Source organism: Vidua macroura, chromosome 2 (genome assembly GCF_024509145.1).
Source record: "Vidua macroura isolate BioBank_ID:100142 chromosome 2, ASM2450914v1, whole genome shotgun sequence".
In the NCBI taxonomy this organism is placed as follows: Eukaryota; Metazoa; Chordata; class Aves; order Passeriformes; family Viduidae; genus Vidua; species Vidua macroura.
In genome coordinates this window covers 13328855-13346125 of record NC_071572.1, presented here as the reverse complement: position 1 = coordinate 13346125, position 17271 = coordinate 13328855, and the positions used below count along the sequence as shown (strand labels likewise).

The 17271-nt window shown below is 37.7% G+C and overlaps 1 protein-coding gene across 2 annotated transcripts in view; it reads left to right on the top strand.

Annotated features, from left to right (window-relative positions):
- PDK3 (pyruvate dehydrogenase kinase 3) overlaps positions 1–17271 on the top strand; it is a 54328-nt gene that overhangs the window by 17484 nt on the left and 19573 nt on the right. For both annotated transcript variants that reach the window (XM_053971587.1, XM_053971588.1), the window contains exons 2-4: positions 1098–1239; positions 7859–7930; positions 15486–15670. In XM_053971587.1, the coding sequence (XP_053827562.1) occupies positions 1098–1239; positions 7859–7930; positions 15486–15670 (399 nt within the window). The remainder of the gene's footprint in view (positions 1–1097; positions 1240–7858; positions 7931–15485; positions 15671–17271) is intronic.

The following is a 17271-nucleotide window of genomic DNA, read 5'->3' as shown; positions in this document are numbered from 1 at the left end:
TTGCAGGTGGTTGAACTGGTTATCATCACAAAAGACCTTTGCTCTCTTTCTAGATGAAAGTAGAATTGTGGCTGTTCATTACAAGTAAAACATGGACTTTAAAAAAAATTAATTTACCTGGATTCTTTAGAGATTAGTTATGATAGAACTTTTTTCACTTGTTAAAGGCAGCAAAACACAAAAAACTATGTTAAATAAAGCCTGATCTTCCATCTAAACTACTTGGGCAAGTGACATAATATCTTGTGCTTTTAAATATTTGTGGTATCCTTAGTAACTACTTTAGCTTAAGATTGCTCTTAGTCATGTCAGTCTTGCAGTTTGTATAGGTTGGCTTCAGAGAATGAATGCTGTTACCATTAGGTCTGCAGGAAGGTATTGTTATTTGCTGGATCCATTTATTTGCTTTCTGACTGTATGGTTGGGATTTTTTGTATGTTTTATTTTCAAAATAGTAGCCTTGATAAAAATGTGTGTTTAAAAGTGAAAGTTCATTTTAGCTGAGGCCTTTCCAAGTGAGAGTGTGGTGATAAGCGCTGGATTTCTTCCAGGTCTCTAGTGAGAATCTTATCGGTCAATCCTAGGAGGGATGATGGCCTGCGCTGGTCTCACCAGGTGCTGCTCAAATGTTAAAGTACTAAAGGTTGAACAATTTGTGACATGAAACATCAGCAAATGGTTGTCATTGTTTTATCCATTTGTTTGCACTCCTTTCCCTTTCTTATGTGTGCAGCATTTACTTTTTAAAAGCTGTCTTTAGTATAAAAGTTGTTTCAATAAAAGCTAGTATTTTGGGGTCTTATTGCCAGGTAATATCAAGTATTTGATGAATTTTATTTCTATGATAGATTCTTGTTTATGGGAGGGAAAATGAGATGATGTGAAATGTGGAAGAATGTCAGACAAAAAGTGTTAAACTCTAGGAAGGTAAAAGTTTAAATTGTGTCTCATGAGTGAGAAGAAAGTAAAGGTGCGTACTGAAATTGCTTTAAAACTTTTTATTTTCACAAGTGTTTTTTTTTTTAAAGCTTCTAACATTAAGAAGTCTAAAATATGATCTGCTGCAATGGGCATCTGTTTTTCCTTCCTTCTGACAGGTCGTGACAATGCCTGCGAGAAGACTTCGTACATGTTCCTGCGGAAGGAGCTTCCTGTGCGACTGGCGAACACCATGAGGGAAGTCAATTTGCTGCCTGATAATTTACTGAACAGGCCTTCGGTTGGGCTGGTGCAGAGTTGGTAAGTTTAAAGAAAAAGTGGATTGGAAAGTTATTGTAAAACTAACACTGTATGTGTTGTTCTGCTTGCAACTATGAGTCGTTGAATTCTGAATTGGTCAGTTTTCTGCCTTGAATTGTTTATAGTGTGTCTTGTCAAATGAAGTTTCATTTTCATCTGTCTAATGTTGAGTATATACTCTAATCTGGATCTTAGCTAAGGATTTGTAAGTTAGTAAAACATACTGTTGTCTCCCAGGTAATTAAAAGGAGTCTATAGCTTCCAGAGCAAGTTTTTAAAACATTCCTTACTGTATTGCAGTCATGGCTTCTTGAAACAGCTGTTCTTTCTTCTTATTCTTCCTTTGTCAAAAATACTAACAGGAAGTTAAAACCTCATCTGCTTTTTCTCACTGGTAAATCTTTAAAAACAACCTGGTGTTTAGTGGAAGTTATGGAATGGGTCAAAAATCTGGTGTCATTCAGTAAACAACATTTTCCATTGTAATAACTTGCGTGGATCCAAAGTGATTCAAAGTCCTGCCATCTTTTCCACAGTAATTAATTTCTAGCCTAATTGCATTTTTGTTGAGATTTAGAGACTGATGCCTTGGATGTATAAGCACAAAAAAAATGTTATTCATGGGGAATTTATTGTCCATTTACCTGTTAATATCTTCCAAATACTTTTTTGTAAAAATATTTTTGCAGTATACAACAGAAGTCCCTTTGAGTAGCAGCTTATTTAACTGTAAAAGTAGCTAATGTTGTAGGCTTGTGTTAAATTCTGTCATAGCCCTTGAGCCAAGAGCTTCTGTGCTGACTGTATGTTGTCTGCTGGCTTGGGTCTCCTATTCATCAAGCTTCAGACTTAGAAAATATAAATTGGGATGTATGGTATTGTGTTTGTCTTTACAAGGTAGCAGTGGATGTCTTGATGACCACTTCAAGTACAGTGATAAAATGCTTCAAGTGAGTGTAAATGCTGTAGAGCCACACAATCACTTTGTGGTTAGGTGGTAGCTTGCAAGGTTTGAAGGCTTGTCTGTCTGTTAGATGTCACAGGAAGTGACATGCTTGTAGAAAAGAGCAGATAATACACAGACCTTTTAGGCTTTTCTAATCTGGTTGACTTGTGAAGCTGTCTTTAATGAAATATGGGCAAATAGGTGAATGAAGAAAAGGAAAGAATTTTTCTGTAGTGACTGCAGCATAATACTTCTAGTCCAAATGTCTGTGCTGTGGCTTGTGCTTCTGCCCTGCCTATACAGAGCTAAGCAACATTTGGATCCCTCTGGCAAAGGAACTAAATGGGAGTTCAGAGTGGAGGCCCCTTCAGAATTTTTGTTGGAGAGGCTTGAGGACTTGTGATGATTTCTATGGCCACAATAGATACTACTGATTAAAAAAAGGGAAAAAACCCCCAAAACTCTAAACTAAAAAAGCAGTATCATGTTATATGACAATGTGATTTGCACTATCACAGCTCTAGACCAGCAGTTATCTGTTGGACAGGCTAAAATACCAGACTGAAATGTACTGAAGAAGTTGGAATGGACATCAAGCCCAAAGATGGAAGTTTGAAATCAAAGTGTTTTCTGTAATTTTCTTGTAATTTTGATCCATAGTTTACTAAGAGTTTTTGTGGAAAGGAGTATCTTCATGGAGATTATGTGAGAATATTATGTTAAAAATAAGAAAAGTAATTGTAGCATCCCCCCCCCCCCCCCGCCCCCGATTATAGGTGTGGACTTTAAAGAGCTTAGTTCTTCTTTTTCTGTTTAGAGGTTTTTAATTGCTTAATTAAACATTTACCTGTAGTTTGTAAGTCCTGATGGTGAACCTTGGGCAAAATTTACTTCTAAATTTATATTTTAAAAAGATCAAACCAAAGGTTTTATTAACTTCAGTGTGGATGACCTTGAGTATTATGCAGCTATGGTGATAGCAGGTTTTGAAATACATTTTTTTAGTTTCTAAACCTGAAATTTAGTGATGCCCAGAGTGAGAGTCCTGGTTTTTATGTAGTAGAACAAATAAATATAAATTTAGTTGTTCAGCTGTTTTGTGAGCTTGTAAAATGAAAAAAAAAAACCCTTCTTGATGCACTTCAAAACTACCTCAAGAAAATCTTTTTTTGAGGGCCAGACTCCACGATCCTTTGTTTTTGCTATGTCATAGATTGAGAAAGATTGGCAGTTCATTAATAGGCAGGCAAAAATCTGTTGTACATTTGCCACAAGTTAGCAAGACATTTAATTCCTTATTTACTTTAATATATTTATTTGCTATTATTCAGTAATTGATATAGTCACAAGCATGTTTGCTTCATTTTCACTACAATGTTACACTAGAAAATGTGTATTTTTATGTGCCTTTGGTGAGACTCAAAATTAGCTGGAGCTTTAACTTTTGATTTCCCAATCTATTCCTTAATGCCAGCATGCCAAAGATTAATATAAAAAGGTCCTAATCTTTAAGGTGGGTTTTATTAGACATTTAAATTGGAGTGGCTCTGTAAATAGAGGAATAAGCAATCAGGCCTGCCTACAGTGCAGCATTGAACCTTTCCCATCAATTCTCTCTGCTTCCAGCCAGCAAACATTCTGGATTGTGTCAATTTTCTCACCCTTGTGGTTCCCTTGGGAAGCAGCCTGGTTTTGCTGCTCCCTGCTGCAGGCAAGGCCTGTTCTCTCCTTCTCCAATCCATCTCCATGGCCATGCTGGAGGCACTTTGCTTCCTGAGCTTCGCTGCCTATCCCATTTTACAGCTGATTGCTTGATTGCTCTTGGGAAAGGTGCTCTGTTGTTTTTTTTTTTTCTCCTTCCTTTCTGGGTTCCTCAGCCTGATGTGTGCAGCACTGAGGAGAGGCAAGACCACTCTCCTTCCTTTGTACTGCTCAGCTACACTTTCCTGAATAAAGCTGGCACTACCCAGAGAGTGATTTCTGAACAAACCAAAAATCATAGTTTTGCATTTCAGTAAAGGTAAAACATCAGCTCTGTCCCAGTTCGAGTTCATAGCTTAATTTGTGTGTATCTTTTGCAAGGAATAAAGCGACTCAAGACTGAAACACAGTTAATACGTTGTGGCTGTGAACTGCAATGATTCCAAACAGCAGACAGATTAACAATCAGCACCTTGTTTTCAGCTTTTCACCATCAATCTTTGGACAACTTGCTTGATCCAAAGAAGTGGGCCTTTTTTTGGCCAGCTTGTAGAGGGCACTATAGCTAAAGTGCAGGTAGGATATTGAATGTATGGCACAATTGTTTAATAAAGGATATGATCACTAATGTAATGAGGGAAAATAGTTGCAATAAAACCTTACAATGGATAAGGTTAGAGCTTATAAAATACCAAAAGTAGGTGTGAGGTTTGCACAGTATATTACTCAGTTATATGTAAAATTCACATTTATGTGCCCTGGACAATTTCTCTGTTTTTCTGTAGTGCTTTTCCTTAGAAAATGCTATAAATTTCCATTTCTCTCTTGGGAAACACCCATTAGAGAAATATGTACAGTTTGAGGATTAATAATTGTTTTTTTCTCTATTTTAAACATGGAGACTATGCTAGCGAGGTTGTGTTACCATGGAGATTTGTTTTATCATTTTAGTGCTTTGGTATTAAAATGATTGTAAAGGAAAAGTCTCAGTGAAATACACATCAGGAAAAAAACAGAAGTATCTTGCATGAATTTTTTAAGAAAACCCAGAGCTGACATTATGGGCTTTTGCAGTGCTGTCATGTAGGTAATGTGCCATTCTAAAATTATTGCATTTGGCAGACTAACAAGGATTCAATCTACGTGGCAGTAATTAACAGAAGAACAAGGCAAAAGGGTGCTTGACACCAAAGAGCTTGCCCAATGAAATGTAGTGTATTGTGATAAAAAATTAAACACCGGAAAGACAATATGTTTGAAGGGCATGGACTTTGATTTCTGCTTTTGATGACTCACCAAATATAGCAAAATATAACTGACATTCTCTTTTTCTCATATATACTGGATTTTTTTTTTTTTAGATTTGTATTTTGTATGGTTGTATTGATTTATTAATGATACAGCAAATCATTCATTATTCTGGTACTTTTTTGTTCTTTCTGGCTGGTAATTGTGTGTCAATTATGTTTAAACATCACAAGGTCTTGCTTTTCATTGCTTGATAAATCCTGTATTTACTATCTTCATTTATCCCTCTCTGCATCTACAATTCAAATTAAAGGAAAATGAAGGAAGTAGATGGAAGAGGGAATGACTTTTTCACACACACTTTTACAGGAATGAACTGTATTGCTGGCTGCTCACCTGTCCTCAGAGTGTAATGGTGGTGGTGGTCATTAAGACCAGAGTTAAGAATTTCCTTTTAAACATATTTTTTCTTAATTTCTAATTCTGAGCTGTTTGGGAGAGAGGGAGTGGGGTGAGGGGCTGAATTTGGTGTACAAACTGGAAATCACACTGCATAAAGGTGTACAGCATTTGCACCTCATGAGTTTCTGTTCAGAGACTTAAGACACAGGGCGTTACCGCACCCCAGACTGGGTGGTGTACAGTGGTAGGCACTGAGCAGTGGATTAGGGTTGTTTGACATGAAGTGACTTTTTTCTAGCTTGGTTTAGTCACAGGCTTGGAAGAAATTTGGGTGGCTTTGGTTTGAAGTTCACCTTTTCTCTGAGCTAACTTGCTGGATACAGTGCTTTTGCTAATGAACTTGACTTCTAAAGAGGTATTGCCTTTACTTTAGAATCAGTAGGAGAGAACTCTAAAGGAAAAGCATTGCCTGTTTCCATAATTTCTCCAGTGATGGCAGGCAGCCAGTCAAATCCACACAGTACAATAATCAGGTATCAGCTACCTTCAGCCTTCATTGCTGTTTTGTCCTTGTGTCTGCACAGGATTGCTGATGTTTGACATTTATGGTAGGAGGTCTGTATTAAAAACACCTTTGTGTTGCTTCTCGAGTGTGGTGGTGTCTTTCAGAAACGGGACTTTGATAGTTTTATACAGTGACAGGTGGGGGTGGAAGAACATGTACCTCTATTGGTGAGCATGATCATGATTTCATTGTTGCATGTGAATCAGCCAAGTTCAGAGCGTGGTGGTTGTGAACTGGTGCCGTCTCTTAGCAGCATAAAATAACATCTTTTAAAATAAGCACTACTAGAGCTATGAGCTACATGCCCTACTTGTACGTGACAAATATTTGGGGGATTTCTGTAATGGTTCCTGACGTTTGCAGGAGGGCACAAATACACTGAGGGACAGGAGCTGGTGTTCCTGTGCTGACCATGTTGAAAATGTCAGTGTCCCTGAGGAATGTCCCAGTGACCTGTGGTTGAAGCTTGAAATGGGGGTGGAATAAGTGGCACGTGGTTCTGGAGGGAGTCACATAGACAACAGTGCTGTCCTAAGCTTCATTGTAGCTTGAAGATGCAGGGTGAAGTTTCATAGCATTATTGAGCTGGTCTTAACATGGAACTGGTACCAAAAGAGCTTATGCATAGGTTGTTTTGTAGCTGCTACTGAAAAGAGAGAGGCTTGGTTACATGTTTTGCTTTTCCCTTGTGTAGGCACTGTGGTTATCTTTTCTCGTGTTAGCTTTAGCTGTCTAGACCATTCAATTAGTTGTTTTCATGTGTAAGAAAGATTTGTTTCTTTTGTTTTTCGTCTATCTGTTTCACCACTGCTGGGAGTTCAAGCTGTTGACACCATATGATTAACATCTGATTAATGTGGATACTGTAGTTTGAGTGGCAGTGCTTAACCAGGAGTGAAGGGAGGGTAACATTGAAACCCTTTTACGTGTGTGATTGATTCCTTGTGTGATTTACCTCAGGAAATAGGTCCTGGTTCTGTAGTCCTTAAAGCTCCATCTGTGCTGCTGAATGTATCTACTCCAGGGATGATAGCTGGTCCTGAGGTGCAGCGCTGTGTGTGAGTGGCAGAATTTGTACTGGTGTTGGGCCAGTGTCCTGCAGAGCAGGCTGGCTGTGTTCATGTTGAAGGGTTCTGATTTGGGTCCTCTGTGGTACCTCCAGGGCTCTAAGACTCAGTTAATCTCCTGTGAAATGTCTGAGCAGGAGGGAGCTGTGTTGTGTAAGAGGGATTTTTATGAAACCAAGGGTTGTGTCACACAGAAGAGCTGTGGGAGTGTGTGAATGGGTGTGCTGTCCTGGAGGACTCTAGTAGGACCGGCTTGGTGCAGTCCTGTTATTGTGTCTTCTGGGGAGTGTTCCCCTGAGTTTTATTTTGAAAGAAAACTTGGATTGCTCTCTGAGGAATATGGGGAAAAAACTAACATCAGTACAGAGTAGATGAGCGAAAAAATCAAAATACAGGGACAAACTACCTGAAATTACAGATGTACCTGTAGAGAGGCTTTGCTCCTGTTAACTTCAATTTCATTTATATAGTCATTTTTCTGGTCATAAGTAATATTTTTTAACTTAATATATCATAGTTGCTTTCTTTCCCTTTGTTGCAGCATCCCGCTTACTTTTAGTCTTTGAAGAGAACTGTGTACTGTGCATCTATTACTTTTATGTGACCCTGTAGTCTTAAAACTAAAGAAATTCAAAAGTATTTTATGTTTAAGTATTTTAATTCTCTTTTTATAATTTTTGCTTACTTCAGGTACATGCAGAGTTTCCTTGAGCTTTTAGAATATGAAAATAAAAGTCCTGAGGATCCTCATGTTCTGGATGAGTGAGTAATTTATTTTTTCTAACAGTCCATTTAAAAATAATCTGTCTCAAATACCAGGTGTTTTTGTACTATAGGAAAACAGTTACCATATTTGTAAGTTAGAATATGTATGGCAAAAGCTAAAATTGTAATCTGGAGTAGAATGTAGGTATCTAAGTGCTTTTGAACAGTATATTTTGTCTTTATGCAGACCGGTAGTTTAAAAAATGGCATGAAATGCTTCCTTCAAGGCTGTATTGAGAAAACAACATGGATGGAGACTTTATTTGTGTATCAGATACTTAAGACTAAAATGTCATTTTAGTATACATTGAGCTTAGTGCTCTGTTGTGTATAAAGTATGTTAATACATTAATAGTTTGATTTTTTTTTTTTTTGCCAGTTTGAAAGCATTCTAATGTGTCAGTTATTGTTTTTATCTGAAAGCTTTTTTAATGGACTTCAATTAGTGGTGTTCACCTACCTCACTGAATAACATTACTTGAAAAGAAAGGAAAACTTAGCCAATTTTCTTCATCAACAAAGTTTTATTGAAATTGTCATTAGAATATTTCCTTGAAATGTGTATGCATAAAACAGAGAAGAACTCCACATGTGAGAACAGCAAGTGGAACATATGCATCAGAGACTTGAAAACAAAACAACGAAAACACACACACGCACACACACCTGTCCAACACTAGGGTCTGTTAGCTACCCTGTACCTATAGTAGTCAACTTTGTTTCAGATATCACTTCTTGCAGGTTTTTTGTTCCATTAATTAGATTTCTTAGGGTAGTTTGTCCTTTGGATTTCTTTTTAACCTCTGAAATCTTGCATGATCAAGCAGTGCTTTATATAGAGTTTCATAAAACATCTTGCTCTGGTTGTGCGCCATGTGGCCTGTGTTGGTGTTTTGCCTTCAGCAAATTTCATATACATAAATTGTCTTGTTACATTAGGTTAAATAAGGGCTTTGCGTTTCGAATGTTGTGCACTTCTGGTTGTGAGCAGGTTATCTGAGATCTTGACATTTTAGGTTTTGTGTTTCAACCAATACATGTAGGAGAAGCTCAAGTGCAGGAGTATGAAGTTCCATGCATGGTAGAGCTGTAGAAGGAGCCATATGGATTAAAAACTGACTGAATTGTGGTGCTATTGAACAAGGGGAAAGTAACCATTTACTCAGAGTGAGTATTATGCTGGAATGCTGCCTGCAGTTCTGGGTACTGCCTTTTAAGAAATTAAAACACTCATAGACAGTACTGATGTGAAAGGAACAAGATTTAGAGACTTGGATAGTTCCACCTCTGAATAATGCTGAAGGCATTTGTCTAGACTGGCAAAAAAAAAGATACTGGAGACACTGGAAGTCTGCGTGTACCAAAAAAATAAGGTCACTGTAATAATTTGTTGCTCTAACTGAAGAACTGGAGAATTAAAAAATGTCTCTTTTTTATTAAAGTTGAGAACGTGTGCAGGGCAAAAAGTAAAGATTGTAACATTAATGAGAATAGACTGAAGGCTATAGAGCATCCATTTTAAAAGCTTATATAAATAGATTAGATAGATTTAGTGGCATTCTAGGCATGCATATTCTGTAGAGGATAAATCAAATCCATTTTTCAACCACCTCTAGCTGTCATATTTTGTGATTCTGTGTTTGCTGATGACACAGGAATTTCTGTTTGTGACGAGTTTATCAGCAGGCTTTCCTTTATGGAGTTAAGTTACCAAAACGTAGGTGTCTGTTGCCCTTTGAGATGGCATGAGCTGTCCTAAACACCTGAGTGAACTTGGCAAATGTAACAGGCCTTTTAAGCCTGTAATGTCCTGGATATTGAGGCAAGGTGGTTTTGTAACTTCTGAAACCATCCAGAGATGGTTCTGTGTTCATCCAAAGGTGTTCTATGTTTAGGTAACTGAATTTCAGCTTTTTATGAACTTCAGAGGTTCAAGGTAGATCACAGTATAATAAATAAAGGCTAATGAGTAGTTCTCTTAGAGATCTAGTTTTAGAGTCTCATAATTAACACATGAATTATCTGATTCTGCCATATGGATATGGCATTCTTGATACTGTTTCATGGCAACTGCAAATATTGCTTGCGATGCTCTATATGAGTATGGTAGAACAAATATTTCATAATGAAGCAAATATCAATATCATTCAGGATAACTGTTAAAAGCTTTGAAATCTTGCAATTGTTCTATTCTGTGTAATTCAGTACATAAAATAAGGATGCATGGCATTTATTGCTGTCTACTGAGGTGAAGCTCAGCTAGGGTCTTTGATAGTAAGAGTTGTCTTCTATACTGCATTTGACCTTTGAAAAGAGATTAAAAATGTATTATCTGATTAAAGAGCAGATTTGTTCTTTTTGGCAGTATTGGATAGACTATCTAAGATTAGAAAGTCAAATTTACTTTCCTGCTCTGGGATGTTATCTATTCTTAACTTACTGAAGGCTATGCTATTTAATTGCATATTGAGCTGTAATTAGACTTTTTAAAATATTCTTTCCAAACTATGCCTTTCAAAAATGCTCTTAACTATGTCCATATTTATCTTACAATAACACAGATAAATCTAACAGATTTCTCAACTCCTCTGTCAGTGTTCCGTGTTGCTGCTATCTAGCCCCATCCTATTTTTATGTCTTGTAGTCAGAAGTGCATCAGTATGGTCAGAAATATCAGGAATGCTGTTTTTCAGTGGGGAAAACCCCCACATTTGAGTTAAATTACATTTGCATAAAAGTTTTCTGTTCTGATTGCACATGTCATTACATATGGAATTTGAGCCTTTATCTAGGACTTTAAGTCCTAGAAGACACTTTATTTAAGTGTCTTTAGGGATGCATAAATGGGAATAGTTCTTTTCTTTAACCAGATTGGTTTGCTTAAAGAAAAACGTGGAAGATTATAAGGGATGTCTGGTCCTTTGGACCAAAGCCCTTTTTGCAGGCAGTATCTGTGGGGTATCTCTGCTCTTGCCAAGAGCAGCCTATAATGAGGGGTTGGAGCAGCTTCATCTCTTGGCTCCTTTCCACTGTCCTGTTCCTGTGTGGAACATGCTTTAGAACAGCACACTTTACATGTTAATGTTACAGGTATATGGCTCATAGTACAGAAGACCCAGCCTTGCATCCTTTGGTCATTGAATGCCCATCCTTGTCCGAGGCTTGTGGGATATCAGGTGATTTAGGCACTTCATGATGGCCCCATCTCTTCTCCCTTAACTAGTGTCACAGGATGTGAGTCTTGCCTGGGTGGAAAGTGCCTTTGTTCCAGTACCATCCCAGCAGCTTCTCTTTGGAGCTGAACATGGTCCATTCCTGTCTGCTTTAGACACTGAAAAAACATGAAGAATAACAGAGCAGTTGATTTTTAGAAATTAAAGAGTGCTTTGTTGGACTTTCTGTCAGCTGAAGTGAACTTCAGTTTCTGTTCTGGCTAATCGGGGTAACAGTAGCAGAGGAGAGAAGGAGAGCTAAAGTGATCGTTCATGAAGGTTGGATATCCACAGATGTGCTCTCAGTGTTGGCAGTAGTTCTTCATTTACTGTTTTCTAAAATGGTGCAATGCTTTTATCAGTTGAACATAAAACTGTCCCCTGACTATTTGTGGTTTTATCACTGCTTGTCTGGAGAGCCTGCTGTGGTATTCTCAGAGCTGGGGCTCTCTTTCTGGGGAAACCATTTTCTGTATTAATGTTACAGTATTATAGATGTCATCCATGTACTGACACAGCTGTGTGTGAAGCCACACAGTGAAGTGAATTGGGAAATGGATGTAGTAGAAGAATAGCCCACTTTGAGCTCTGTGGTCCCTAAAATGTTAGTGTGTGGCCAACAAAGGCAGCAATGCCCCTGCAATGGAGAGGGTGAGTGGTTATAGGAGTTGGTGCAGAGATGAAACTAAAGCTGACATTTTTCAGAGTGGCCCAGCTTCTCTCTGCTCCTAGTGTATGAATTGGGCAGATGGATGTTCATGAGTTTTACCTTTTTGTGAATGTTGGATAAAATCCTTTGAAGAGATTTTTTTCCATTGGCATTGTTCTAATGAAGCATTTCAAAGTGTTTCAGTTTCTCTGTTGCCTTCTATTGGTTAGCAGACCTTATGAAGCCTCACTGCAGCATTGCCACATCCCTGTCACTGTCAGTAGTATGGACATTTGTCAAATAGTAGGTTACTTTTACCTTTTTGATAACACAAATACCTTTTTTAACTGTAGAGGGGTCAGGTGGAAGTTTTTCTGCAGTTCTGCCAAACAGTGTGATAACAGGAGAGCCCTAAGATAAGGTGTCCACGCTTGGTGAAGGGTGCAAGCGGGCAGAAGTTTTGGAAATTTCCCAAGATGTCACTATCCTGTAAACACACAGAAGCTGAAGCTGTGTTTCAAAAATTAAAGGGTTTGTAAAACATGCTGTTCACATGTGCTCTCAAAGGACACTTAGTGCAGCCTCTACACCCCCGAGTTTCTCTGCTGGTTTTTCTCTTTGTGGCCCTCTCAAGGGAGGGTGTGCAGGGGAGTGTCCTGGAGCTGGGAGCCACTGAGGCTGTCAGCTGCCAGCATGTCTGAGATAACATGCACAAGGAACTTGGTAAACAAGAACCTTCCTTTCTGCAGCATTGCAGTTAAAATAGTGGTTCTGTAAGCAGTTTGAGCTAAGTAAATATTGTATTACATCTGATTAAGAAGCTGCCGTTTTGTTACTTTTATGTAATGTGAAATGCTGCTTTAATTAGTTTTGAACTTTGGAAGTAGATATACTTTCTAGTGGAGAAATCTTTCAGTGTGAACTTTTACCTCTCTTTCTTGTGATACTCATCTGCTAGTTAGCACTGATTCAAAAAAGAGCAGCCATTGAGAAGAACCTCAGACCACTGCATGTGTTGCATTTAAAAGGGTTTTTACTCTACTCATCGCTTTTGTATTTTTCATCTTTCAGGTAATATTATCCATAAGAGACACTAAAAAAATTCCCTTTTTCTTTATATTGACTTTCTTATCCTTGTTTTCTTGTACTGTAATGGTATAGCAAAACAGAATAATATATACAGGTTATTAGGAAGTTAATTAATGAATGTCCCAACATAAGTTATTTCTTGTATTTGCAGAATTTTTTAGCCTTCATTTATTTAATACCTGTGGTAATGCCTTAAGTATTCTGTTAATGCAGAAACTATTGAAGCTCACTTAACTAAAGTAGCTTCTTACTAAAAATTTATTTGTCAAACCAACTGCATTATTTATTCTTTGTGGTTTTGAAAATACACAGAACTGTGGACAAAAAAGGTAATTGGTAAAAAATTTTTCAGAGCTGTTCTGGAGTATTCCTAGTTAATCCCATAAACAGTTTAAAAATTCCTTGGTATGGTCTCCCACAGTTTGAGTACAGTAAAAGCTTTGTGGCTTTCAGGGGTGTAGCAGGTAGAAGGACTGTAAGGAATGAGTGTTAAGATTAAGGAGATGTGTTCTGATTTCTGCTCTGCTACTTTGAAATGTGCCTGTATTCCTCTTGTGTTTGCTCCTTTAAAAGCATCTGCTTAATGGAAACACGTGAGTGAACTCAGTTATCTTGGAAGATGGAACAGGAGGTTTGTCAAATCAGTGCAATATCGAGGCATTCCTTTATTATATATTTAGTTTTATGCTGCCTAAGCTCCAGCTATGATTTTGCTGATCTGCAGCAGATAAACCTGAGCCCTTTGCCCTTTGGCATGCTCTCTGCATTTAAGCACTTTCATAGTGGCATATCAGTGAACAATTTGCCCTCTTGGCATCAGGTATATATTTTGGGTAGTGGAGGTATTTAAAAACAAATAGCAGAGCAAACAACAGTTAGGAGAGAGTGTTGTCAGTTCTGTTTCAGATGTGACTGGAAGCGTTGCTTCCAGCTCTGCCCTTTGCTAGGGCCTTGTTGCTCAGAAACAGAGAAGCAGCACAAGTACAGCCAGGCACCAGGCTCTGACATCACCTCTCAGAGGTAACAGATCATACAGAGTGAAGACTCAATAAACACATAAGGTCTATAAACCTTTTAAGCATTAAATGTTCTAAGCTGCCCAGTCAGCAAGACTGGTAAGTAAGAGAACAGTCATTCTGTACTGTGATAGTATTGAGAATGGGGAATTAGGCAGTTAAAACTTCCACTTTGTAGTGTTGAAAAAGTGCTGAATTGTTTGCTAACACACAGGCAAAAACTGGTAGCTAGACTTAGGATCAGAGAAAAAAAATGTAAAAAGGGATCCTACATTCCTTTGCAGCTGGCAGTGTAGGGTGGGAGAAATTATCTTAAAAGTGTATCACTTGTTAAGAATGATATAAAAAAATTACTGTCTTGACTAAGTGGTGCTGAAAAGGAGGAAAACATCTGATTTAAATGTGACCAATGGCTGGTCTTTTTTTCTTTTTGTGGTCTTTGTTCTTTCCCTCGCTCATTTGTAGGGGGATTGGTCCAGATGACCTATCATTGATTTCCATGATTCTTTCATTAAGCTGGTGTATATTCTACTTTTGATAAAAATAATGAATACATTTATTTTCAGTATTCATTATACATCTACAAAGAATGTTCTGTTGATGTTTTTTGGAAAAGGATCTGTAGAGTTGCAGATGCAGGCATAGTAGAACAAGTCTTTCAGCTCTGCTTTTTTGGAAAGCTGCATTGTTTGTACATTGTACTACATCATTTGTACTTTCTATAACAGCATTATATAAACATTGTGGTGTTAACATTAATTTAATATTGGAGAATGTAGCAGAATTAAGTAGTACTGATTTTCCAGGTTTCCGCTTTAGAAAGCTATTAATAATTGATATTTCAAGTATATATGGGTTTGCATATGGGGGAAGAAAGGATGAACACATTGAAGATCATAGGTGTTGAGGAGCCTTGGCAGGAGAAACAGAAATCCTCCAAGCTGTTCCAAAGGAAATGCTTGTTAAAAGCAATGGGAGTGTTATCTAAAAGTTGTCGCGCTCCGGAGGAGAGCTCCGTTGTATTCACTCTGCCATCCAGTGGTGTCAGAGGAAACTGAACAGGAGTCACACAATTACCTGTCCTGAGGTTCTCACTTAGCCCAAGAGATGCCACGTGAAGGAAGTGCATTCAAAGTTCACTGCATGGGTTGAGGTATTGGGAAGAAAGCACAATTTTTTCTAAGGAAATAATAAAGGGTGGTCAGGTTTTTTTTCCCGAGTTTCATTTCCAGTCTCTCAGCTACTGTTAGGAGTTGCAGGGGATGACAGTTATGGTAGTGCATATGATTGTGGTGAAAGAGATTCTTTTGCTATCCATCAATGTTGAAGAGAGACTGATTTAATTTCAAGGAATATTTGTGGAAGGAATAACTTAATTTGGGGCTCTAAATGTTTCACAGATCTTGTGAGTGAGAGGTTGATCAAATACTTCTCTTTAAATAGGATTGTTTAGGTACTATATTTTTGTATTTTCCCTCTGATATTTTGTTCTTGACTGGGAGGCATAGTAAACAGATAATATGGTTATGCTGTTGTTGAGTTTAATTTTATTTCTAACAATCTATTTCTAATTTTGTTTCCTCCAGCTTTTTAGATGTTTTAATTAAAGTCAGGAACAGACACAATGACGTGGTTCCAACCATGGCACAAGGGGTGATTGAATACAAGGAAAAATATGGCTTTGATCCATTTGTTAGCAGTAACATCCAGTATTTTCTAGATAGATTCTACACCAACCGCATCTCTTTCCGTATGCTTATTAACCAACACAGTAAGTAATTGCTTTTCTCTTGCTTGAAAACTCAGTTATTGCTTGTAAATCTGAAGATGAAGCTTTGTTTTGTATTTTTTTTTTCCTTACTCATGACTATTCTGTGCTAATCATGGCAAAAGAGATACTGGCAACTAGTTAACTTGGTACTTTGCAATTATTAGAAATGAATCCAAAACACCAGTGTGCTTTCTTTTAGAATTGTCAGTCTTTGTTAGTGTGGCTGTTGCTTTTTAGTCTTGTTGGCTGAGATGGCTTGTGAAGTGATACATAAAGTATTTTTAGGTAGTAGTAGAGTAGCTGTATCTTCCTGCTCACAAAGCTTTCAACATAGTTTGTAGAGCTCATATTTATTTCATAATGAAATGCAGAGATGCCATAAATTTTGTATAGGTTAGGTACTATATGTACTGTTTTTTCCAGCAAGTTATCTAGACTTTCTTGCCTTCTAAAGAGGTTGAGTATTTCTAAATGAAGTTTTAAATGATATCTCTTGTCTTCCCTTACTTCCTATTTCCTATTTGTGGATAAATGCTGGAATGTCATCCTTTGTCATTAGGTTCTATTTCATTTGTTGTTACTAATAAACTCACTTTTTTATATTCGTATTACAGAGTGAAGGGAGTTACTTGCACAGCTCCTATTAACCAGTATGTGCAACCATGCAGAAAGTGATCTGTGTAAAGTTAAGGACAGTCTTCTGATCTGTTTTAATGTGTCTTGTGCCTTTTAGCTCTAGAGCTTCATTCTCTGTTCATTCTCTGCTCAGTATTCTGCTTTTCTGAGCTCTTAGAAATTGTTCTATGCTACAGATAATGCAGATGGTGGAGTATGAGGTGTTTTACTACAAGCTGTGTGTCTTTCCAGTAACCTTTCATGTGACTAACAAATGCCTTGCTGTGTGTGTACAGATAACTTGAATGTGGCAAAGCATAGAAAATGAGATAAATGTGCAGCTTTTTCTTTACTTGCACCTGGGCAGAGAAGTGACAGACATAAAACCCGAGTTGAAAGGCTTCCAAAGAAGAGTTCTAGCAATAGAGTACAGACATTGTCCTAATATAATTCTTGGGCTGAGTGCTAGCATAATTTGCAGTAATCTTGATTCATTGAACTGAACTAGCTTTTCCTATGGTTCCTCCTCTTTAACTGGTTGGGGCTTAAAACTGCTTCTAGATGCTTAAAGTTTAGTTAACCTTGTATAATGTCTTTGTGTTAGCAGTGTTAGTGGTCTGTCTCTGATGGCAAATATTAATCTTGAAGCACTGAAGAAAATAATTGAAAAGCAGAATGCAAATCCAGGTTTTTGCATAGTTTGCATTTCTGTTCCTATATTCCTGTCAGACTGTTTCCTACAGAACTGTTCTGCAGGACACAGTGCCCAGTGTGTGAGCTTGCTGTGCCCAGGGTAGGAAAAGCTTTAAGATCTAGACTTCTGTTCACCTCATGCTGCACCTGCTTCATGTCAGAGCTCACTAACTTGCTAAAATGGCAGAAAATCACTCCTGAAATAAAGTACAAAGCCTTTCTATTTCTTTGGGAGTCTTCTTTAAACTCTTGGTGAAGGGTCTGGTGAGTACCAGACCCTTGTACAAAGAGGG